The 20,822-nt window shown below is 44.1% G+C and overlaps 1 protein-coding gene across 1 annotated transcript; it reads left to right on the top strand.

Annotated features, from left to right (window-relative positions):
• Positions 1-3,887: 3,887 nt before the first annotated feature.
• LOC134563749 (phospholipase A2 inhibitor NAI-like) lies at positions 3,888-9,387 on the top strand. Its single transcript, XM_063421993.1, has 5 exons — positions 3,888-4,029; positions 5,081-5,197; positions 6,705-6,854; positions 6,997-7,137; positions 9,006-9,387. The coding sequence occupies exons 1-5, from the start codon at positions 3,981-3,983 to the stop codon at positions 9,230-9,232; spliced, it is 684 nt and encodes a 227-aa protein (XP_063278063.1). The 5' UTR covers positions 3,888-3,980; the 3' UTR covers positions 9,233-9,387.
• Positions 9,388-20,822: the final 11,435 nt, after the last annotated feature.

Here is a 20,822-nt window from a genome sequence, read left to right as displayed (position 1 = left end):
TAATTTGTGTAATCACAGTAACACAAATGACTGTCAAATTGATCTGGTCTAGTGGAAGGTGAGAGGAGGTTGGAACTAGATGATCCTTAAGGTCCCTTTCAACTCAGTCCATTTTGTGATTCTGTGAAAACTTCCTCAGCCTATAGTCAGCAAGCACACGGTGAGAATCCTCCTGCTCTCACCCTTTGGGACAGGTGTACTAACCCTTGCATGGGGTGGTTAGGTTTGCTGTGTTATGTTTCCTTGCCTGGTTAACCAGACTGGCAGTTTTTTCCGATCTCTGCTCTGGAGAACAAGGAATCAGCTCCTTGTTCTTCAGCACCCAAGAAAATGAGTGGGTTTGAGTCTTCTTTTATACCTTTTTTTATGTGCTGGATGACTTCACCATTGAAATGTTGTCATAACATATTATGGTTCTGTCTTCTTGCACCATTTTTAAACAGAGGTAAGGAGACACCTTTGTTCTACTGCTCCCACAGAACCTGAGCCTGGGTTTTTGGAACACTGTTAGACTTTTCTTTTACTGGAGGTATTAGAGCTGTTGGAGACATACAAGGTCCGGAAGTCACAGACAGCCCCATGTTAACATAGCTTAAATGTTAGCCCAGTGAGGCTGGGAAGTTAGGACTGTCTTCCAAAGCAGAGGAGAAAGGAGACACATTGTGGTTAAAAATGGCTATGGTGATGGTCCCTCCTGTCTTTTTCAGGAGCTGTGTCCTGGTCATGTGGGCAAGGGGTGACAGCCCTCCTGTGCCTGCCAGTATTCTGGATAACTCTTTGGATGCAGCTGAGCACCCCAGCCTTGTGTGCAGGACTTCATGCTGACCACCAATTTGTCTGCCATTGCAGAAAGGGCTTTGCTGGCTTTGGGCTGCTGGGAGGGGATCTGTTGTCTGTGTGACTGCCTGCCCTTGTGCTGCAGTGACTGTGAGGGACAAGGGCTGCCAGGCACTGTGCGCTTGCCTGTTTCCAGGACTCTGTTGGGTTCGCCCTTCTCCCAGGCACATCCTCTCCTTCTGGTTTCTTCTCAAGAGTTTCATCACAGGAAAAGGGTGCTCCTCTTGGCCCCAGCTGATCTCACCATCAGAGGGTTTATCCTTAGCTCTGACCTCACTTCTTTTTCAAAGCCATCATTGTAATTCTCCCCTAGGAATCCTCCCTTTGAAAGCCAGTTAAGACTGTGCAAGGCTTTCCTCCAGTATCCCCTACAGTAACTGTTCACCCCAGTCCTTTCTAACCTTTACTTTCTTTGTCACACTTTTGTCACTTTTCTTTCTTTTTCAGAGCTTTCTGACCCGAGTTCCTCAGCTGTGATGTAAATCTGATATATTACGTTTATGCTTTGAAGAATACCTTTATGTTTGGTCTCTTGGAATGAGAGAAAAACAGCATTATGTTGTGCCATAAGAAATTTATATTGGAAATTGAGAAAATTTCTTCACAGAAAGGGTTGTCAAGTATGGAAAGAGGCTTCCCAGGGAAGTTGTGGTGTCACCATCTCTGGAGATATTTAGCAGATATGTGGATATTTCATTTAGGAACATGAGTTATTGCTGGGCTTGGCACTATTGGGTTATGGCTGGACTCAGTGTTCTTAAAGGTCTTTTCCAACCTAAACAATTATCTGATTTTATGAAACTCACTGGAATTTTCTACTACAACACTACAGGACAAATTCACATATATTTTCTTAGATGCTCTAGCCTAGATGGATATCTTTCTTCTGCTGATCATAGAATGATCTTCCTTTTAATTTTTATCCATTTTCATCTTCCCTTCCTACCAGTGCTATTTTCAGGGCTGGATTTTTAACTTTTCTCATCTCACAGATTTCTTTGACCTCCCCAGCCTCCGTCTCAGCTCCCTGAAGAGTGTGACTGCTGTGTTATCATCCTTCTCTCCTTCTGAAAACATAGACATGCTGCAGAGGATAAAAACTTCATACACACCATGAAATTAAAATACAAGAAGGAATTTAGAAAGAATCTTGAGAGAGAGCATCTAGTCCATCTCTCAGCCCTGGAGCAGAATCCTATCAACTTAAATAATTCCCTAATAAGTACTTGTCTAGTCTGTTTTTCCAAGCTACTCAGGATGGAGGATTCACACCTTCCCAGACAATCAACTTCACTATTGTCACTGTTTAAAAATTCCCCCAGTGCCTAACGTAAGCCTCCTGTGATAGTTTTTCCTATCCAGCCCTGTTTTTCTGTAGACATATATGATGTGACTGGATGTCTCCTGAGCACCTTTATTGTTTTCGCCTTCTCTAATAAGTCTTATTTTCTTGGTCTCTTATTGCTGCAGATTGTGCCTCCTCCTTGCTCTGCTTGGTTTCATCTCTAAAAGAACACATGAAAAGGCTGCAGCTTCACACCCTCCCTCTGTGAGAGGTGGGAAGCAAGTGAATTCTATACAGTTCAGTGAGACTAGTGCAGTCATGTTGTTCAGGGAAAATCACCCAGGCACTTCACTAATCATCTTAAATGAAATGGCATGAAATTAAAATCACCAGAGACAGTCACATCTTCTCATTTTCCTATCCGTATCTGCAGTCCCATATGTAGTCAAATGGCAGAATCACCCCAATCTAAGTACCCCAGCCTGCCTGGGGACATGGTTTTATTCTGTCTGAGGTTTAAGACCAATAAGAAATTAATTTTAATCCTGAACAGGCTGCAGTCAGGTCTCTGATTTCATTTTGGTGTATCTACTGCGGCGTGAGACCATTCCTGAGCTGGAAAAGAATTTCAGGGTGAAGATAATTCTCCCTTGTTTCCTTATGATATCAGCTTTATGGACAGTGGGGCCCAAGGTTCTTACCTGGTGTGATTCCCCTTCCCATAGCACTGTGGGCTTAGCTAAGAGCTGGTCCCACTGGACTACTCAATATATTGGGAAATGTCAAAAGACCACTGTCCTTTGAAGAGATTAGTCTCAAATGGGAGGGGAACATGAGGGCACTTCAGTTCTTCCTGTCAGTGCAAAAAGTTCTGGAGAGTGTGTGTCCAATACAGTGCAGGACGAGAGGGTATCTTCAGGGTATGGTATGGTTTCAATGAGGCAGCACACCCTGCTAAAGCCTGCACGTGAGGCAGGGAACCTGTGGGCCAATGGCAAGCTGGTCACTGCCACTTGTCATTAGCCCATCATAAGATGCTAGGCCATGGAAAACTGCTATGACCTTATCTAATTTGTGACCAGGCTGTCTTGCAGCTGCATCGATGCTCTGTGCTGACTTGGTGTAATTTAAAGCCCAGAAAGACAATAGGAGACTTCCTTATCAATCTCCAAGTGTTTTATATCAAAATCCAAAGCGTGGAGTACTGGCTTTGCTGCTTTCACATATTCATCTCAAGAATCCTTGACTGAGCCTGCTCCAAGCTGTTCTTTGGCAGACATGTTACAAACTGAGGCTGCACTCTAGCTTGGAGAGGAGGCTCACTGCTTTGATGCTGCCTGCTTTCCCGCTGCACTCCAGGCATGAGAGCTCCTGACTCTGTGAGGAGAATGATGAAATGGGAAACCAGCCATAAAAAAATCAGCCACAGGGGAGTTTTGTGGCTGGTTCTTGCTATACTTTGCTTCTTCGGGCCTAACAGTAAGAGCACAAGAGGGTTTTTTAAATGGCTTCCTCACCATCATTCGTATGGACAGTGGAGGCTGAATGTTGTTCAAAGTCTTTACCAGAGACATACCTGGTATCTCCAGAAAAGCCAGGCTTACCCCACAGGATGCATGCTCTAAACAGGGGAAAAACAAACAGCATCACTCATGTGAAGAAAAAAGCAAAACCTGTTCTTTAAAAGAAAAAGCAAACACTGGTGCTAGTGCTCAGCAATATATATATTGTTCAGAAAACTTTCTCAACTTCTACTTCCTCAAAACACCCCCTTTCCTTCCAGTTTATAAAGCCCTTGTGATACACACTGCTTTATTGGGCAAGACTTGGCAGCTCCCTGTGCTTACATCCCATCAGCATGAGAGTATCCCTTGGACTCAGCTTTCTCCTGGCTTTCCTGGACCCAGGTGAGTTTTTCGCTTGGACCTGTGGGGTTGTGAGATATGAAAGAGGTCTGGGAATGGCGTGCCTCGTGTGTGAGGCTATTCCTGCCATCTGAGCCATAAACCTCTCTCCTCTTAGAGGATTTGCACTGCAGAGGGGTGAGGGTGACTGGTCTTGGGGTATCTTTGGTCTTATGAGCCAATGTGCAGATGAGGGTGTTGGCATTTACAAACTGAGCTTGCACTCTGATTTTCTGTGGTGCTCGCTGGCAATATAGCTAACACAGGAATCACAGTGATTCAGGTTACCCTGAGACAGCCAGACTTTGGTAAGCTGAATCCATCTCCAGGCTCATTTATTTTACTTATGTCCAGGGTTGTGTGACATTTTGGACATAATATCATCTCAGCTGTCCTTCAGCTCTTCTCCAGAAAAGCACAACTGCCTTGGAGGTCTTGAGTCACAGTAGATGCCATGGCCACTGCAAGGTGCCTTAGCTGGCACCTGGGTTTAAGGAAGTGACACGTGTCCTGGACCTGTTAATCTACATGCAGGACCCTTGTCGGTGTCTGTCATGAAAGAGATCCTGTTTGTCCTCTGTCAAAATGCATGTTATTCCTTTCTAAGTGTTTTCTGATGAGTATCTATCTGATATTCTGGTCTGCTTAAAGTGTTCCTGCAAGTATCTGGTGAAGTGGTTGCCCCTAATGCTCACAAAGAGATATACAAAGAGATAATGCTTACAAAGAAAGTCTCCAGTTTGTACAGAGTACAGCCAGTACTTGCTGGCAGCTCTCATTCCCCAGCCACTCCGGTGCCCTTATTCACTACACAGAAAGAATTTGGGGTCTGTGGATCCAGGGACACCTGAGTGCCTGTGAGAATGAAGGGATTTGTAGGGCTGCTATCATCAGCAACCTCAGGAAAAGCCCAATATAGATTGCACAGTGAAACAGGAAAAATAAGGGAAGAGAAATGTGAAAAGTGCTGATCAATGCTGAAATCAAACATCAGTGAAAGAGGAAGTGAAATCCCTTATGACTGTTGCTCAGGAATGCGTCCTCTTCTCTCCAGGGACCTGCCTCCAGTGCGAGATATGCCACAGCATGGGAAAAAGCTGCTCTGGCCCCATGAAGACCTGCTCTGGTGGTGAAGACACCTGTGGCATTATTCTGCATGAAGTCCTAATAGGTGAGAACGTCCTCTAAGTCAGTGTGGCTTTCAGAGTGGGGCTGGCTAGGGGACTTGTCTCTCTCCCCACTTTTGTTACTGGTACTATGGTCCATCCTTGGATAACCTGTTTATTTTGCTTTTACTGACAGATGACTGAGAGATCAGGATAGTCTGGGATAGGAAAAGCTCTTTATTCCTCTATTTCAATAAATAATTTTCTACTGGGTGGGTTTGGTTCTTAGCTGTGCAGGGAAGGACCAAAACCTCTTAGTGGGAGGAGACACTGGCTTTTAATTCTGGTCAAGGTGAGTAGTTGAGTCAGGAAGCTGAGAGACTGAACAATGACCTACAGTAAGCTGCTGACATCTAGTACTGGGGGTGCACTGGTGATGTGTGGAGAGAGAATCTTGCCTGTCCTCAGCCAGGGATCCTCAGGCAGGGATGGAACACCCTGGGGACATCCCAGGGACACCCCATCCCTGGGGACCATGCAGCCATGTAGTGCCACCAGGACTGAGCTATCACCTCATCATTGTAATCATCATCATCATCATCATCATCAATCAGTTTAGGTTGGAAGAAACCTTGAAGATAATCTAGTTTCAAACTCCCTGCCCTGGGCAGGAAGACCTTCTACTAGACCAGGCTGCTTAGAGCCCTATCCAACCTGGCCTTGAACACTGCCAGAGATGGGAGCTGTGAACACTGCCACAGCCTCCCCTGGCAACTTGTCCTAGTATTTCACTACCCTCACTGTCAGGAATTTTTTCTTAACAGCTAATCTTAATTTACCATCTTTCAGTCTGAAGCCATTCCCTCTAGCCCTATTAGTTCACGTCCTTGTCAAAAGCACCTCTCCAGCTCTCTTGTAGCTCCTTTAGGCAATGGAAGTTGCTGTAAGGTGACCTTGGAGTCTGCTCTTCTCTAGGTTGAACAATCCCAACTCTTTTAACTCGTCCTCACAGGAAAGGTTGTCAACCAGTAACCATGGCCTCGTGGCTGATAAGTTAAATCTGGTGCTGAGCCCTAACACAGCTGAACACTCAGTTGTGTTAGAGGCATGGCCTCAGCCATTGCTCAGCCTTAGTGATGTGATTGGTGCCTTTTAGACTGGAGTCTGGCCCATACCCTACCAGCCTAGGTGCTGGCAGCTCTAGTGTCTGCCTCATTCTGCTGGTGCACCCACCCTTCAACCTTAAGTACTTCAGCAGACTCAAATTAGCTGTTCTGCTCCCCTTTGCACCTTTGGGCTTAGCTGATGGGGTAGACCAGACTTGCCCATGCCAGGATGCTGTGATGGACTGTACACTCTGCACATTTTACACAGGCTAAGCAAGCCTGTGGGGGTCAGAGGCATGTGTCACACCATAATCTCTGCAGATGAGGTGTCCTGGCTCACTGGTGGTGCTTCTCAGGGGGCTCAAGCCCTGGGACAGCTGCCTAGAAGGTGGTACAGGAACTAATGGGAGGGGAAGGGAGTTACTTTGTGTTGAACAACTTGGCACTGCCTTCTGCCTCGTGACAGGGGGGATGGCCATCTCTTCATCCATCAAATCCTGCCTGCCATCCCACATATGCCACCTTGATCCTGTCACCGTGAACTATGGGAAGGTGAAAGCAAAGAGCCACTTGGTTTGCTGCACGGGCGATGACTGCCGGACCACCTCCGTGTCATGTAAACTTTTTATTTTCCTTATAGCCCATCCCCTCTCTGTCTGATCCATTCTATGGTGAGGCCTTCCAGACTAAGCCATCACCTGAGTTCTTCCTCTCATTCTCTCACTGAAACCAACTACAGCCAATGTCTTTCATTCCAGTGCCACCAGATAATGATGTGCCCAATGGATACCAGTGTCCTGCCTGCTACAGTGTGGACTCCTTTCAGTGCAGTAATGAAGTTGTAAACTGCACTGGATCTGAAGACCAATGTGTTGACCTTGCTGGGTTAATGAATGCTGGTAAATGCCTATCATCTGGGGCTGTTTTTCATCTTCTTGATGGGTAAAATGGGTGAAACTTGTCTAATATAAAGCACTACTGAGATAAAAATAGGCAAAAGTTGTGAAATAAAAAGAAGAAGAAGATACAAGGAACTTAAAGCTGAAACTTGAGAACTTCAAGCTGATCAAAGGGCAGGTGTTGTTTTTCTTTCCTTCTTCCCAATCATGCATGGATAATTGCTGGAATTCCTGATAACATGGCATAACTGAGATCAAGAGTAAAACTGGTTTCTTCGGGCAGTCTGGTATATGGGTGTGTAACAAACTTAATCAAGCCCCTGAACCTGTTGGCCCTAGTTAGGATATGTGAGGGTGAGTCTGGATCTAAGCCAGTTGCCAGCTTAGTGGAGGTTCAGATGGAGCTTTGCAGAAACATTGCTTTCCCGTGGGGTAATATCAGTCACTTGAGACAAGACACTGTTGCAGTGGTGCTTCTGCATGAGGAAAGCTGGGGACAGGTCCCCTCCCTTGAAGTCCAGTCTTTGGATAGCTCCATAAGAAATCTTTTTCCCACCTCAGATCCTGTAATTAGAGAGAGGAAAGTAGACAACAGAAAGTTTTACACTCCTGCTGCAGGTAAAAGACTTTCATCTTTCATGGCACACCTGTGTTCCACCAGGCAGGAACAAATCCATGGAAATAAAGGGCAGCAACATCAGCTATAGAAGCAGACTGAAAAACAATTATCTTGTATATGGTTATGGATGAAGTTCCTTTGAGTTGATAATATTGCTAGGTGATGATGTTATGCTTGACAGTCCTTCATATAGACTTTATTAATGTGCTGTCCAAACCCTGAATTAGATCATGTTTCACAGAGACAACATGAAGGAAAACAAAAATTTTTGAAGTCACAGCAATGAAAATAGAGTGGCACAATTAATTCAGTGCATACTGAAATAAAAAAAAAATACTCCTAACTTGCCTTAACTTGATTGATCAGCCACTGTGAATGGAGAAGGCCTGTGTAGTGTGATGAACTGTGCAAAGAAAGCAGCAGTGTAGGGGAGCACAGGAAGGAACTAATGAAGTGCCTTTACATGCTATTTCTATTTGAGATAAAATTGTCCAACAAAGTATTCTGGACCTCTATAAACCTGCACAGCAGAGACACATGAACAGCATTAGCAAAAGCAAGCAATAAGAGCAAGAATATCTGAATGGGGAGTTAGGCACTCAGCATCTGCCCAAGTCACCTCTTCTGTTGAATGTTCCAGTGGTAAAGGACAAGTTCAGGTTTCAGTGGGCCCATCAGTAGGTTTCTCTCTTGGTTTGGCTAAAATGTTTATAAAGCCTCCAAAAATGAATTTCTCTTAACAAATGGCTCAGGCTGTATTGTCACTGAGACTTCTCCACTTCATGTCAAACCTGACTGAGAGAAAGTCTTCCAGTTGGAGTGTTATGAGAGGGTCAGAGAGAGAAGGAGACAATGAATACATGGCATACTGTTACACACCCTGATTTCTTTAGGAAGCCAAAGTTTGGGCAGAAGAATCTTTAAACAAGAGAAAGAGAACTACTTAAGACATTTTCATTTCTAAAATTTAAATACTTGGATTTTTTAAAGTAATCTTTATTCAGCAGAAAGAAAGAAGACAAACCTTTAACCATTTGTATTTCAAGTCAACCAAGATAGCCTTGCTGTTTCTTCCACCTTGTTCAGGGGATGGAAGCAGATAGGCCTAATGAGTTTGGAACCAACCAAAATTGCCCAATTGGGCAATTCTTAAGTTGGAAATGGGGACTGCACTGGCCAGGGTGGGAAAAATGTTGGGGATTGGATCCCCTGATGCATGGCATGTATTTCTTGTATTTCTCCTGCATAGGTGGACTGTCTCTGAAAGCTGCCATGAAGGGTTGCACCACGATTTCTGAATGCACTATGGTAGGAGATGGAAAAAACAGCCTGGGGATGATGGACATAAAATTGAAACAGTTCCAATGCAGACCAGCTTCTGCTATGTACAGTGTGGCGTTCGCTGGGGTTGCCCCTCCACACACAGCCTTCCTTCCTGTCCTGTCAGGATTCATCCTGGAGAAGGTACTTTTCTGATTCTCACTTGTGCTGGTTGTGCAATACCGACAGCAAACTCCAGCAGTGGTTTGCAACTTAGTCTTTTTTGCTGTAGCTTCTTCTGTACGGGGATTTTATTTTCAGATTAGCTCTTCTTTCATATTTTCAAAGAATAAAGACAGTATTTACACTTCTTTTGTTTCCACATTGATTTAATCTCATTTAAAGCTTCGTCAGTTCAATTGTGGTTGGTTTTGTGTTGCATTCTCTCAGTGCTTTGTCCACACTGGGACCATATGAGACTGTGTGAGATCTTCCTTGCACTGGAAGTGGGAGCTCTCAGGACAGCCCTGGACTCTACATCCACTATCTCAGTATAAGTGGTAACTTACAAAGCCACTTTTCCAGGCTCTGAAAAGGACTGGAGATGAGTTCCTGAGAGGTTCACCCTGAGTAGAAGGGTCACTTGCCCCTTTTTCCAAATCAGGTACCCTTGTATCCTATTTGTCCAAGTAAGAGGAGTCCCTCAGCTCAAAGGGGCTGCTTGTGGCCCTGGGCCACAAACAGTATTTGCTTCAGAGTATAAGATACTGCAGTAAGCAACCTGCTTCTGGCAAGAAGTTACCTTACCAGACACACTCCTATTTAGCCTTAAGTTTCACAATTATCTGGAAAAAATGCTTATGTTGGGAACATTTAATTTCATCAAATAGGTATATTTCCATGGTATATTTCCAAACTGCTGGGAGTCCAACTAATGGGAAGCTTCAGCTCAATGCTTATTTCCTTTCTTTTGACTGAAGTACACCCACAACTTCTGTAGCCTTCCCACTTCTACATTTGTGACACCCTGGCTATTCTGCCCCAGCCACTCCTTGCCTCATTCTCTGGTATGCTTGGGTTAGTATCAAAAGCACTGAAGAAAAACACCTCATCAGGCATCATTGCCATACCTGGGAGTTAGTACTGGCTTTGGGCTTGAGGATGGAGTAGTGAGAGCTCTGGGAGATGCTCCGGGAGGTGTACGGTGGAGCAGTGTTAGCAAACTTCACCATCTCCCTGTGTGCCTGTTCCAGATGAATGGCTCAGTTTGGAGCAGACTACAGGACTATTAAGCAAAGTTCATGGTTATGCCTGCCCATAACAGCCCCAGCTCACCACGCAAGCATGCGTTTTGGGTATGGAGTTCCAGGGATCAGCAACACAATTTCAGGGATCAGCAACACAATCTCCTAGTTCAATGCTTGGAAAGCCTTGGCTGCTGAAACCAGACCACAACTTGTGGCAATAATGAGATAACTATGCCTACATGTGCATGCATGAATGTATATGTGATCAGATTATAAATTGCAGCATGGGGCTGAATATTCTTGCAGTTTTTGTCTCCTCAGTCTTTTCCCTCTTCCCAAACAGGCTGAAACTCCTTTCTTCCTAGTATTCCCACCAAATTATTTGGGATAAAATGTCACATTATCTATTGTAATAAAGGAGTGTGGATCTGAGAGTGAAAATTAATTTTTGAGGTAGAGAATGGGCTGATAATACACATTTAATGCAGGGAAAAGAGTCTGGTTAGACTCAATTATTTGCAGAGGCTGTCCAGTTACAGCATTGATGTTAGAGAAGGAACACAGCTCCCTTTTCATGGTGTAGCAATACACTGATACTGCAGCGACCCACTCATTCAGCATTTTTCCAGATCTGATAAAATCCTGGAATTATAAAAATTCTCTATCTATGTAAGTACATTATCCCTGACCACATCTCCTGCATGCTCATGCGGAACATTACATTACTGTCCATGGCACCCCTGTGGCAGATCTTGATCCGCTTCGGTGGCTCAACCCTTCACTTTCTGTTCATTCCACTCTGACCCGTGATGTTATCAGGATGGAAAAGCTGAATGGATCTGTTCAGCCTGGTGATACACAAGACTCGGTGTGATACACACCAGAGAGCCATGGTGATGGGTGGTATTTCAGGGAGGACAAGGGGGAGAGCAGACAGCAGTATTTCTGATGGGGGTTTGTGGTGCAGAAAGAAGAAGCAGCTGAATTCTGACCTCTATCTCAATGTTGTGGCAAACAAAGCTGTTGCAATCTGTGGCTGCATAAATGATGGAGTGACGAGTGTAGACAACCTTGCGTCTTTATGATTGATACCCTTGTGCTGTTCTAGCATCCATATTTTAAAATGCTGTGACAAATGGAAAACATGAAATAAAAAGCCTTACAGTGAAAGCCTTCAGGAGCATAAACCTGTGATTTTACTGAAAAAAACCCGCCAGGGATGTGCCTTGTTTACAGGCTATTACCACACTTATATGGAAGTGATAAGATCTTAAAGGGCTCTTTTATACACAGGAGTGCAGCAATAACCTGACAAAACCAAAGGAGAGAAAGCAACACCGTCACTGTGCACAGAACGCAGCCATTACACCAAAGGTTCATCAGTTTTTGATGTCTGAAACCCAGAATGAAGACCTTTCAGAAATGGATGCAGACAGGTTAAAAAGAGAGCAGGCAGAGTTGGGAGAAACATGACAGGCTGGATGAAGGTGATGGGATGGTGGGCTGTTCTGATCTCAAATTCTGGCTTCTGAGAAGGGAGATGATGCTGAAGTGTGTTCAGATAAAAGTAACACAAAAGATGGAAAAAAACGCCCTGGTGATGCCAATTTACTAAACCAAATCAAACAGTGGCATCTCAGGATCTTGAGCAAGGAGAGATGAATGAGCAGCACTTGCCTCTCAGTAACTGCAGGGTGTGACAGCAGAGGTGGGGGCATACCCAGAGATCCCCTGTAAAGCCACCACTCTGGGGAACACGGGAAGCCCCCTTACTCACAGGGTTAAACTGAGGTTATGCAGCAAGAAGCAGCTCTTGAGGTCATAAGCATTTTAAGGAAGGGCAAGGAGAGATGTGGCCAAAACGCACCACTGTAAGTAGAATGACTCCTGCTGATTTTACTGGGCTCTGAACCAGGCCATAGACACCAAAATGGCTTGTTTCCATCTGCAGCTTCTTATAATATATACAAACCCTACTCCCACACAGACGCGCACTTGCAGACATGTAAATACCAGATCCTCCCTTAGATCTTTCAGATACTTCAGCCACCAGAGACACAGACACTCACAGCCCTGCATGGTTGGAACTGCCTTCCTCACCCTCAACACCCACCACATCAACAACAGCCTTTTATCTCCCCTTTTGTATAGCCAAGAGGGCTCAGACCTCTGTCCTGGCTTCCCAGACAGTGGAAAATTGACCGTGTTCTGCCATTCCCTCTCTCTCCTCTGAAGTTTTGGTTCTTTCCCAAAATGCTGAGCCAGCCAGAAAGCCTGGTGGCAGACAGAAAACCCAGACGAGATCTGAAACAGGGAGATCGACATGCAGGAATTTTGCTCAACAGACTGGTCATTTTATAGGAGGAAAGGTGGGGATTTGGTGGACACAGCCCTGAGCTTGGCAGGTGGACTGGAGAGGAGCAGAGCAGGAGAAGTCAGGGAGAAGGGGCTGCATTTCTGTGTGGCCATGCACCTGACAAGGCAGTTCTCATTAGCTATTAAAACCCCTTGGCTCCTTCTTCCCAGCATATCTGGCTGGGAATGTTTTTCTCTCTTTTTTTCTCATATTTTGGGAAGCACTCCTGCCCCCAGCTGTTTCACACCTGGAACTCAGGACACCAGGACCCAGTTTATCTGACTGGAGTTTGGTCTGGGGCTGTATTTGCAGAGGAATGCAAAATGGCTTCAATTTTTAAATTTTTTGTTTAATATAAATGGCTGTGTTTCCCATAAGGAAGTTTTTCCAGTACCCTGGGCTAGCAGGTTCAGTTGGTATTTTGGGGCTCACACTTCTTCAAAGGCAAAGTGAAGACAAACTGGGAGTGAACATGAAGGCTTTATTGCAGACAGGGACATGTGTCATGCTGCATACCAGAGACATAATTTTTTCCACCTCTCTTGGGAAAAGATAGGTGGGTCTTGAGCCATCTGACGAAATCTGGGCTTCAGCAGAGGGTAATTGTCTGCATTTGAACATGTATTAAATTTCCAAGATGGTTAAGTTGATACTGCTCTTGGAGGTCAGCTTCTAATTAAACTACACATTCCCATTTGCACTGTGAGATCCACCACTGGCAGAGGTACCTCCACCCCAGACACAAAGTGTTGGATGGGAAGGATCCCAGCTCCAGGGTGATGTATTTTCCTTGGAGAACACATTTTATCCTAAAGCTTAAAGCACAGAGAGCAAATGCTCCACAGGTCAGGAGCAGGATTAACCTGATGTCAAAACCTGCATGGTCTCACCTTCTAACTCCTTGTGCATCTCTACTGGATGAACATCTGCTTTTCCCAAATTTTCACAATATTTTAACTTCTCTGGATTTCAATTGTGAAGTACAACATTTAGTACCCACTTCTATTCCTGACACATGGAAGAAGCTTTCTTCCTCCATATACATACCTGAACTGTGGCAGACTGTCTTAGAATCAGAGAATTATCTTGGTTGGGAAAGACCTCTAGGATCATTGAGTTCTCTCATGTGAGTGAATGAAAACAAAATTTATGCCTGCACCTAACCAGGAATCACCTAAATCTCTCCAAGCATACTTGTCAGGCTTACCAGTTACTAGGGCAAGAGCTAATGTGCAGGTGGCTGGGCGTTTGGATGCTGCCACTGTAGACATAGTTGTTTGATTTTCAGATGTCACAGACAGCAGGAAAGGAAAGTTTTTTTCACAGCTCACTGCATCCCACGGTCACATCTCATGTCAGGTTTCTTATCCAGGGAATAAACTCTTGAGCATCTTGCCCAGAAACTTGTTTTTGCAGTGATGGATTCAGATTTTATCCTCAGAAGAATCTGGTAGGGAACATCAGATCATAGCACTCTTTCCAAGCAGGGTTCTGCTGGAACTGGTGTGGCCTGCTTGAGAAAAACCTGACAACTATTGGGAGATGATTTCCAAAGGAGGAGCTGGTTGTGGGTATTGGCCTGTGTGCAGGCTAAAGGGAGGTGTGAGGTTACAACCCTAGGAAACTACGACACCTTTTGTGGCTCCCAGATGAGGACCTATCTCATAGAACTGGTTGGATTTAAAGGGGCTGATGGAATCTGGGAAGTAGCTTGTCACAGCCTGTGCAAAAGGTCTGATTGGAAAGCTGGACTCAGTGCAGGAGCTCTGGAAGGGTGGGAGTTGTAGCAGATAGTGTTGCAGGATGCTGAGCTATAGAATTAATGAGAGGCTCAGAGTATGCTTAAGAAGTCAGGCTTCTCATAAGTGGTTAAGTTCCCACACAATGTGTCTGTAAAAGGATGAGTTTAAGATGTTTTAATTAGTTCCATTCCCTCCTCCCTTTTCTTTATTATGTTGCAGAGGCCATGACTGAGTACTCATACAGTGACAGTAGTCTGACACTACTGACACACAGCTCTGCTGGATGGAAGTTTTTGAGAAGTGTGATTCAATTTCCTTGGTCTAGGAATGTAGCTGTGCCTTTATTTGCCTGTCTTGTGCTCTCAAACCTCTATGATTTACGCAAGAAATTTGCAGACATGAGCCTGGGAAACTGGTTTTCTCCTAAAATGGGAGATGAAATTGTCATTGTTTGCATGATGGCAAAAGGGGCACTGTAAGAAATTAATTACAGTGTTATGAGATCCTTCAGATTACAGGAAGTGATGATCATGGTGCCAATTATGTGCTAGAGTTGCTATAAGCTGCCAAAACTGCTAACAAGTACCACGAGTCATGAATGGCCCCATATTGAATGCACATGGTGCTTAGGACTTGCGAGAAATAAAAAGACCACAGAATTATAAATCACAGGTTCATAAAGGCTGGAAAAGCCTTTCAAGACCATCAAGTCCAACTTTTGAACTGAACACCACCATACTCACTAAACCATATAATGCAGTGCCATGTCTATGTCTATTGTACCTGGCAAGTAGATCTGATCACTGGCCAACACCACGCAAGTGTTATCAAATAATTAACCACCATCATTCTGCGTTTCCAGCTTCTCTTTCTTCCAGTTTTGTGTGGAAACTCCCTGTTTACATCTTCATGGCTGATGTTCAGCCCCTGCAGAAAATCCAGACAGTCTGGAACAAATCCAAGCTATGCATCTGGCATATGTCTTTCTCAATCCTTTTTCATGAAGAAATTTTGGTGTTTCATGGCTAGTCAAACAACAAAAGAATGGTGACTCAGACTGTTCAAAGGGAGAGCTTTTAGGAGAGTCCTGAGCAGAAGAAGGGGAAGGACTGGTGGGGGATCAGAAGTTACTGGACTCTGTGACGCACATTCCTGGTACACATCCATGCTCTCCCATACCTCCATCTGTGCTGGTTGTGGCAGTTCCTTTCTCCAAAGCCCATCTGCAGCACATGAGGAACTGCTCACCCACCCTTTTTGGATATTTACAGGCAGATGGTGTCTGCCTGGTGGTCTGTGGGACACACTGGAGCCCTGCAGCTATTTCTGGCACAGGCTCTTCCTTCCTCTGCATCTAGATATTTTGCTGCTCAAGTCCCAGCTCAGAAGCAAACTGTCCCTGGCTGAGCTGCACTGCCATAAAACCTCTAAACTCACACTAGCTCAGCTTTTCAGCTCTCTGATGCCTCAACACAACCCACAGAAAAGTGTCAGAGAAAGGAAGGCTAGTTTTAAATCCCCGCATTTAATGCTGGTTTAGGTTTTCTGATTAAAATGAGAGCTGACTGGCAGTTCATCATGGGGAAATAATGGACAGGAAACCTCTGCAAGAGACAACAAAGAGAAAAACAGATTTTCTTCCTGAAAAGATACTTTTCCTTTGTTATTGTTGGCAACTCCATGGGAAAGTTCATGTCTCAGTTTCCCAACTTGTAACAAGGTATACACCTTTCTCAAGAAGGATTCTTTAGGAAAACATAAGCTGGCACCAGACTCACCTTTTTCCTCTACATTATTAGCTTTTGGGTTTCTTGGTCATCAAGACAGGAGAAAATTAAAAAATATAAATCGAGCTTTGATGCTTTAAACTGGGCTACTCATCTCTTAGCTGTTATGTAGACAGACTACAGTGACAGAAATGAAAATTAATGAAATAGCTGGAAAAAATTCACTAGCAGGGGCAAATACAGGGTAAAATCTGAAAAAAAATCAAAATTTGAAACAAAAAATCAGCTTGTCAGGGAGAATATTTCCTCTTGTGGTCTTAGAAGTTTGTGGGTTTTGATGTCACAAGATAAAAGTGCTAAAGGTCCCTTCCCTATTCTTATTCTGCTTTTCTTGATTGTGCCGTGGATCAGCACAGCAGAAGACATGGTAAGAAATGGTAACTGCAGCAGATGCAGAGGGTGGAGCTTTTGAACATAGTTTTGTCTATTTCCTCTTTCAGCATTTCAGAACTGCTTTTCAAAGACAAAGGTCCAAGACTTTCAGGAAAAAACATAGCATCACAGAGAAACAGAGATGGAGGAATCTCAGAAATCACCAGATATTGCACTCTTTTGCAGTGCTGCAAGTTGCAATTGTTTTTCTCTGGAGCTTCCCCAGAAAATTGTCAGCCAGGAAAACCAAATTTCCTGGGAGACAGAGTGGCCTTTTGATGAAGTCACAAAACCTCTGGTAGGGATGCAATCTCTTGGCCCCTCATGCAGATAAATTCCGCAGCCCAGGTACCACTGACTCATGAGTGCAGGGATTTTAATTTCTCCTGGCAGTGTACCTTTCCTGCTTAGGAGCAGGCACAATTTAGCAGCCAGTTAGAGGCTTCTTTTGGCCCAGGTTTTAGTACTGCATTTCTTTTGTCTTTCTCCCTTTCTCTGTCTGGCCGTTCTGACAATCACTCACACTTGCTTAAAATAAGCTTGAAAGTGACTTTAATGAGATCAGAAGGTCTTTTAGAGGTTGCAGCAGGCGTGACCTCACACTTCCACTGTATCCCTGATTGATACTGCAGGTTATCCTGTACTAAATAGGTGTATAAAGTTCATAGTAATGTCATTTGTTAGCATTTTTAAACCTAGTTACCGAGAGAAACAAGGCGTTACATTTACTTTTTCTCTCTATTTGTTTTCTCTTTCCCTACTATGTCCCCAAAAATATGATTTCCACTATACTTTCCATCTAGTAAGAAATGACCAAAATTTTAATTTGTTCACAGTTTTGTGAAAACTGGCAGCTGGATAGAGCAGAAAGATCTGTGTTATTGCTGCTCCCTGTTCCTTCTACACAAGCCAGGAGCAGAGTTCTGTACCATATGCATACTCTTGACCAAGGAGCACTTATGTCCTGGGTAATGAAGCAGTTCAGATACTACTCCAAGCCAGCCACAGCACAGGACCCAAATCACCAGCCAAATGAGTAGCAGACTCTGGAAGGAGCTGTAGTATCAGGGTGGAGGAGATTGGAAAGGGAACTGTAGGAAAGGTCACCTTATTAACTCCACTGGTCACAGAACAACTTATTTTTAACAGCGTCTTCCCCACAGGAATAATTTTCTCTTCTTCATCATTTTCAGATGGAATTCTCATGTCTTTAGCAGCTACATCAGCACTGGATTCTTGGATGCTGCATTTGGTGCAGGCAGTGCTTTGCCAAGAGCAGTCATAGGCCACAGGGAAAAGCCATGGAACAGGAGAAGCTTTTGCTTGACAGGACTTGCAATTGATTTACAAGAAGAGTGGAGGCAGGGGAGGAAGCTGGCTTCCACAGAAGGGCTGTAAATGCCCCCTCCACTACTGGAAGAGTTCTTGCAATTCCTTTTTTTGTTGTCTCTGACTCCTGTTGGAATCACTGCTTACCCACATGCACTGCAACCTGAGAGATGAGCGTTAGCAAGAGAACAGTGGACACCTTTTGAAAGGCCAACTTTGTGACCCTTCTTGGCACTGGATGCAGAGCTACTTTGAATATCTGGCTGCTTCTTTTGTGCCTGAATGGCAGTTGATGAGTTTGAGAAATCTGCTCCAGCTCTGGATACTGGGCAGCTGCAAGATTATTTTCCTTTATTTGCTTTGTTTTGTGTTTGTCCAGATGCTGCTGCACACCCTTGGGAGGTTCCACTTATTTCCCCCTGAGAAGCAGTGTGCCAACAGAAGGCATGTGGCTGTATTCCCTGCACAGCAACGGAATTTTCCTTGCAAACCTCAGGTCTCTTGGTTGCTGTGGATCAGACTGGTGGGAGTCAAGAGCAGGATGTAAAGGCAAGAGGACAGTACATCCAGTGGGAAGGGGACCTACGGATCTCTCTGTTGTAGCCAGTAAAGCATTTGAGTCGTCTCTTCCAAACAGTTGTCTTGTGTTGCTGGCTGCTTTGCACGGCCCTCAGCTTAACCAAATAACACAGGTTTGGATGCAGCTGCTGACCAAAAGAGTCTCTTCATCTGGGACTTCTTGCTAGGGTATGGGGTAAGGGTGAGAAGATATTTCCAGAAAACCTGAAAATTATTTTATCATGTTGCTATGTACTATTGTGACTGGGAAAAAACTTAGAAACTGTCAAAGCCTGATTCATCTGTTGGGGGCAGGATAGTTTTTGGCCAAGTCTCAGCGTTTTATTACAAGTTTGGTTTTTTTAAAGTTTAGGTTTTAAATCTGATGTGTGGAAATACGTAGAAACCTCTGAGTGTTCACATCTTTCCTGACTAATGTGGTTGCTACACAGAAAATTAGTCTGCCACCAGCAGGATGCTTTCATTTCTTTGCAGTGTCACTGTGGCTAGCCTCTAACAAAGATATCTGTCTTACACTTCCTTCCCCATATTCCCATTCCCCTCTGTCCATTTTAAAAAGGAAAGGCTGGAATTGTTTTCCCTCTGTCCTTGGGAAATCAGGACAGACTTTGGAAACCATTACATATGGTAGAGATGACTGTTAGTCATGGGAAGAAATCCCTCCAAAATCTGAAACAATAAAATGCAGCCCACATGACACTTTTCCTTCTAGAATAATGCCTTATGAGTTGGTTGGCTATTGTAAGCTCATCTCAGTGAAGGACATTGTACTCTTCAGATAGTGAGGAGCCAGCTCATGAAAAGTGGAGGGGAAGGCTGACATTATTATATTTTTAAAGCCTGAGCAATTGAAAAGCTTCGTATTCCCACACTACACTGTCCTATCTCTAAGCAAAATGCTTTCAGACTGAACACATTTCTTGGGTAAAAATTTATTTCAGCCGAAGTTTGGTACAGGAAAATTTAAACTAAATAACTTTGCTGGGTCAGCTGGACAATAAAATCCATATCCATTCAAGCCTCTTCATCTTCTAACAAGCATCACTTCAGGCTTTTCTTGTCTCTATTACTACTTATCAGCTGGGCTTCTTGCACAGGTGACAATGTCACTTTGGCCTGTGACTGTATGGTGCAGTGAGTTTTGGGAGATGAGGATTTCAGTGACAGTTTTGAGGCTTTTCATCTGCTTTCAGTAATGCTCAGTCTGCCCTTGCATAGACAGGGAGGTTAAAAAGTTGGAGCAGAGAATGGTCAGGAAATATTTGAGGATAACCTAACAAGGAGGGAATGACAAGCATGTTTCTCTCTTCTTTTCTAAGTTCTGGGTCTTGTTGGAAATGTGTTTCTAGCCTGAGATGGAGTTTTTTTGGTCAGAATTATGTTTTCACAGGTAAACCCAAATCAGTTGTAGGTGGGTCAAAGACAGTGAGCCTGAGTGTAAGTGATCCCACTCTCATTTTTAATTTCAGCTCCCAGCTCTTTGAGAGATGTAAGAATTTGTGGGAAAGATCAGTTTGGATAAATGAAGGGCTGAACTGACAGTCCCAGAAGAGATGGGGTTGGCTACAACGTGAGCACAAGCTCAGAGTAGGTGACACTTGATAGTTGTTTAAAAAATTTGTTTGAAAATTCCCAGCTGGAGCACGTTGAATAGCTGCAACTCTTGTGAGAGTAACAGTTGTCCTGTGCATCCTCAAACAGTTAAACAGGCAGGATAAGGTCCAAGGGAAAAGGTTTGTGCAAGGTTCACTCATGTCTTTGAAGCTACTGTCTGGAGAGGCTTTCTCAGCTCTGCTCTGCTAGTGCCTGATAGTGAGCTTGGGTTTCTGACAACTTCTGTCATACTATGCTTAAAATATTGTTATGTGCCAAGATGAATACATTACATTCATACAGAGCAAAAAGTTTTATTAAAATTTTAACTTAAAACGTAATAAATTGATTATTAGTCCAGTAGCAATGATACTAACACTTGTAACCCGGATTAATACAGAAAAATCCTTATTAATCATAATACTCTTAAAACTGCTACAAAGAAAAGTCGCAATATCTAATCCTCCTCTCCAGTGCTATCCTCACCTTTTGATGTGCCAGTCTTGCAGCTGGTGGCACCAGCCTCCTCAAGCAGAGAGGTGGTGGTGGCTTGTCTCTGTGAGTCATCAGTGTCCTGAGCTGTCACCAGGACGAGCACGAAATTCATGGTCGTGTTCTTTGCTCCTCAGGCCTGCAGTCTGCTTGGGGCTATTTTTGTGCTTTTTTCTCATTACACTCTTTTGTCTCCTTAGTAGTTTCCAGGTAAAGTTTAAAAGTTGCACAACAGCTTTCCCCAGCCTCAGTTAACCTAAAGGGCTATTTCTTGTTATGCAGTGACTACCTATGTTTGCCATTTTACCC

Source organism: Prinia subflava, chromosome Z, assembly GCF_021018805.1.
Source record: "Prinia subflava isolate CZ2003 ecotype Zambia chromosome Z, Cam_Psub_1.2, whole genome shotgun sequence".
Classification (NCBI taxonomy): domain Eukaryota; kingdom Metazoa; phylum Chordata; class Aves; order Passeriformes; family Cisticolidae; genus Prinia; species Prinia subflava.
Note: the sequence above shows the minus strand (reverse complement) of the source record. Positions and strands in the feature narration are given on the sequence as shown.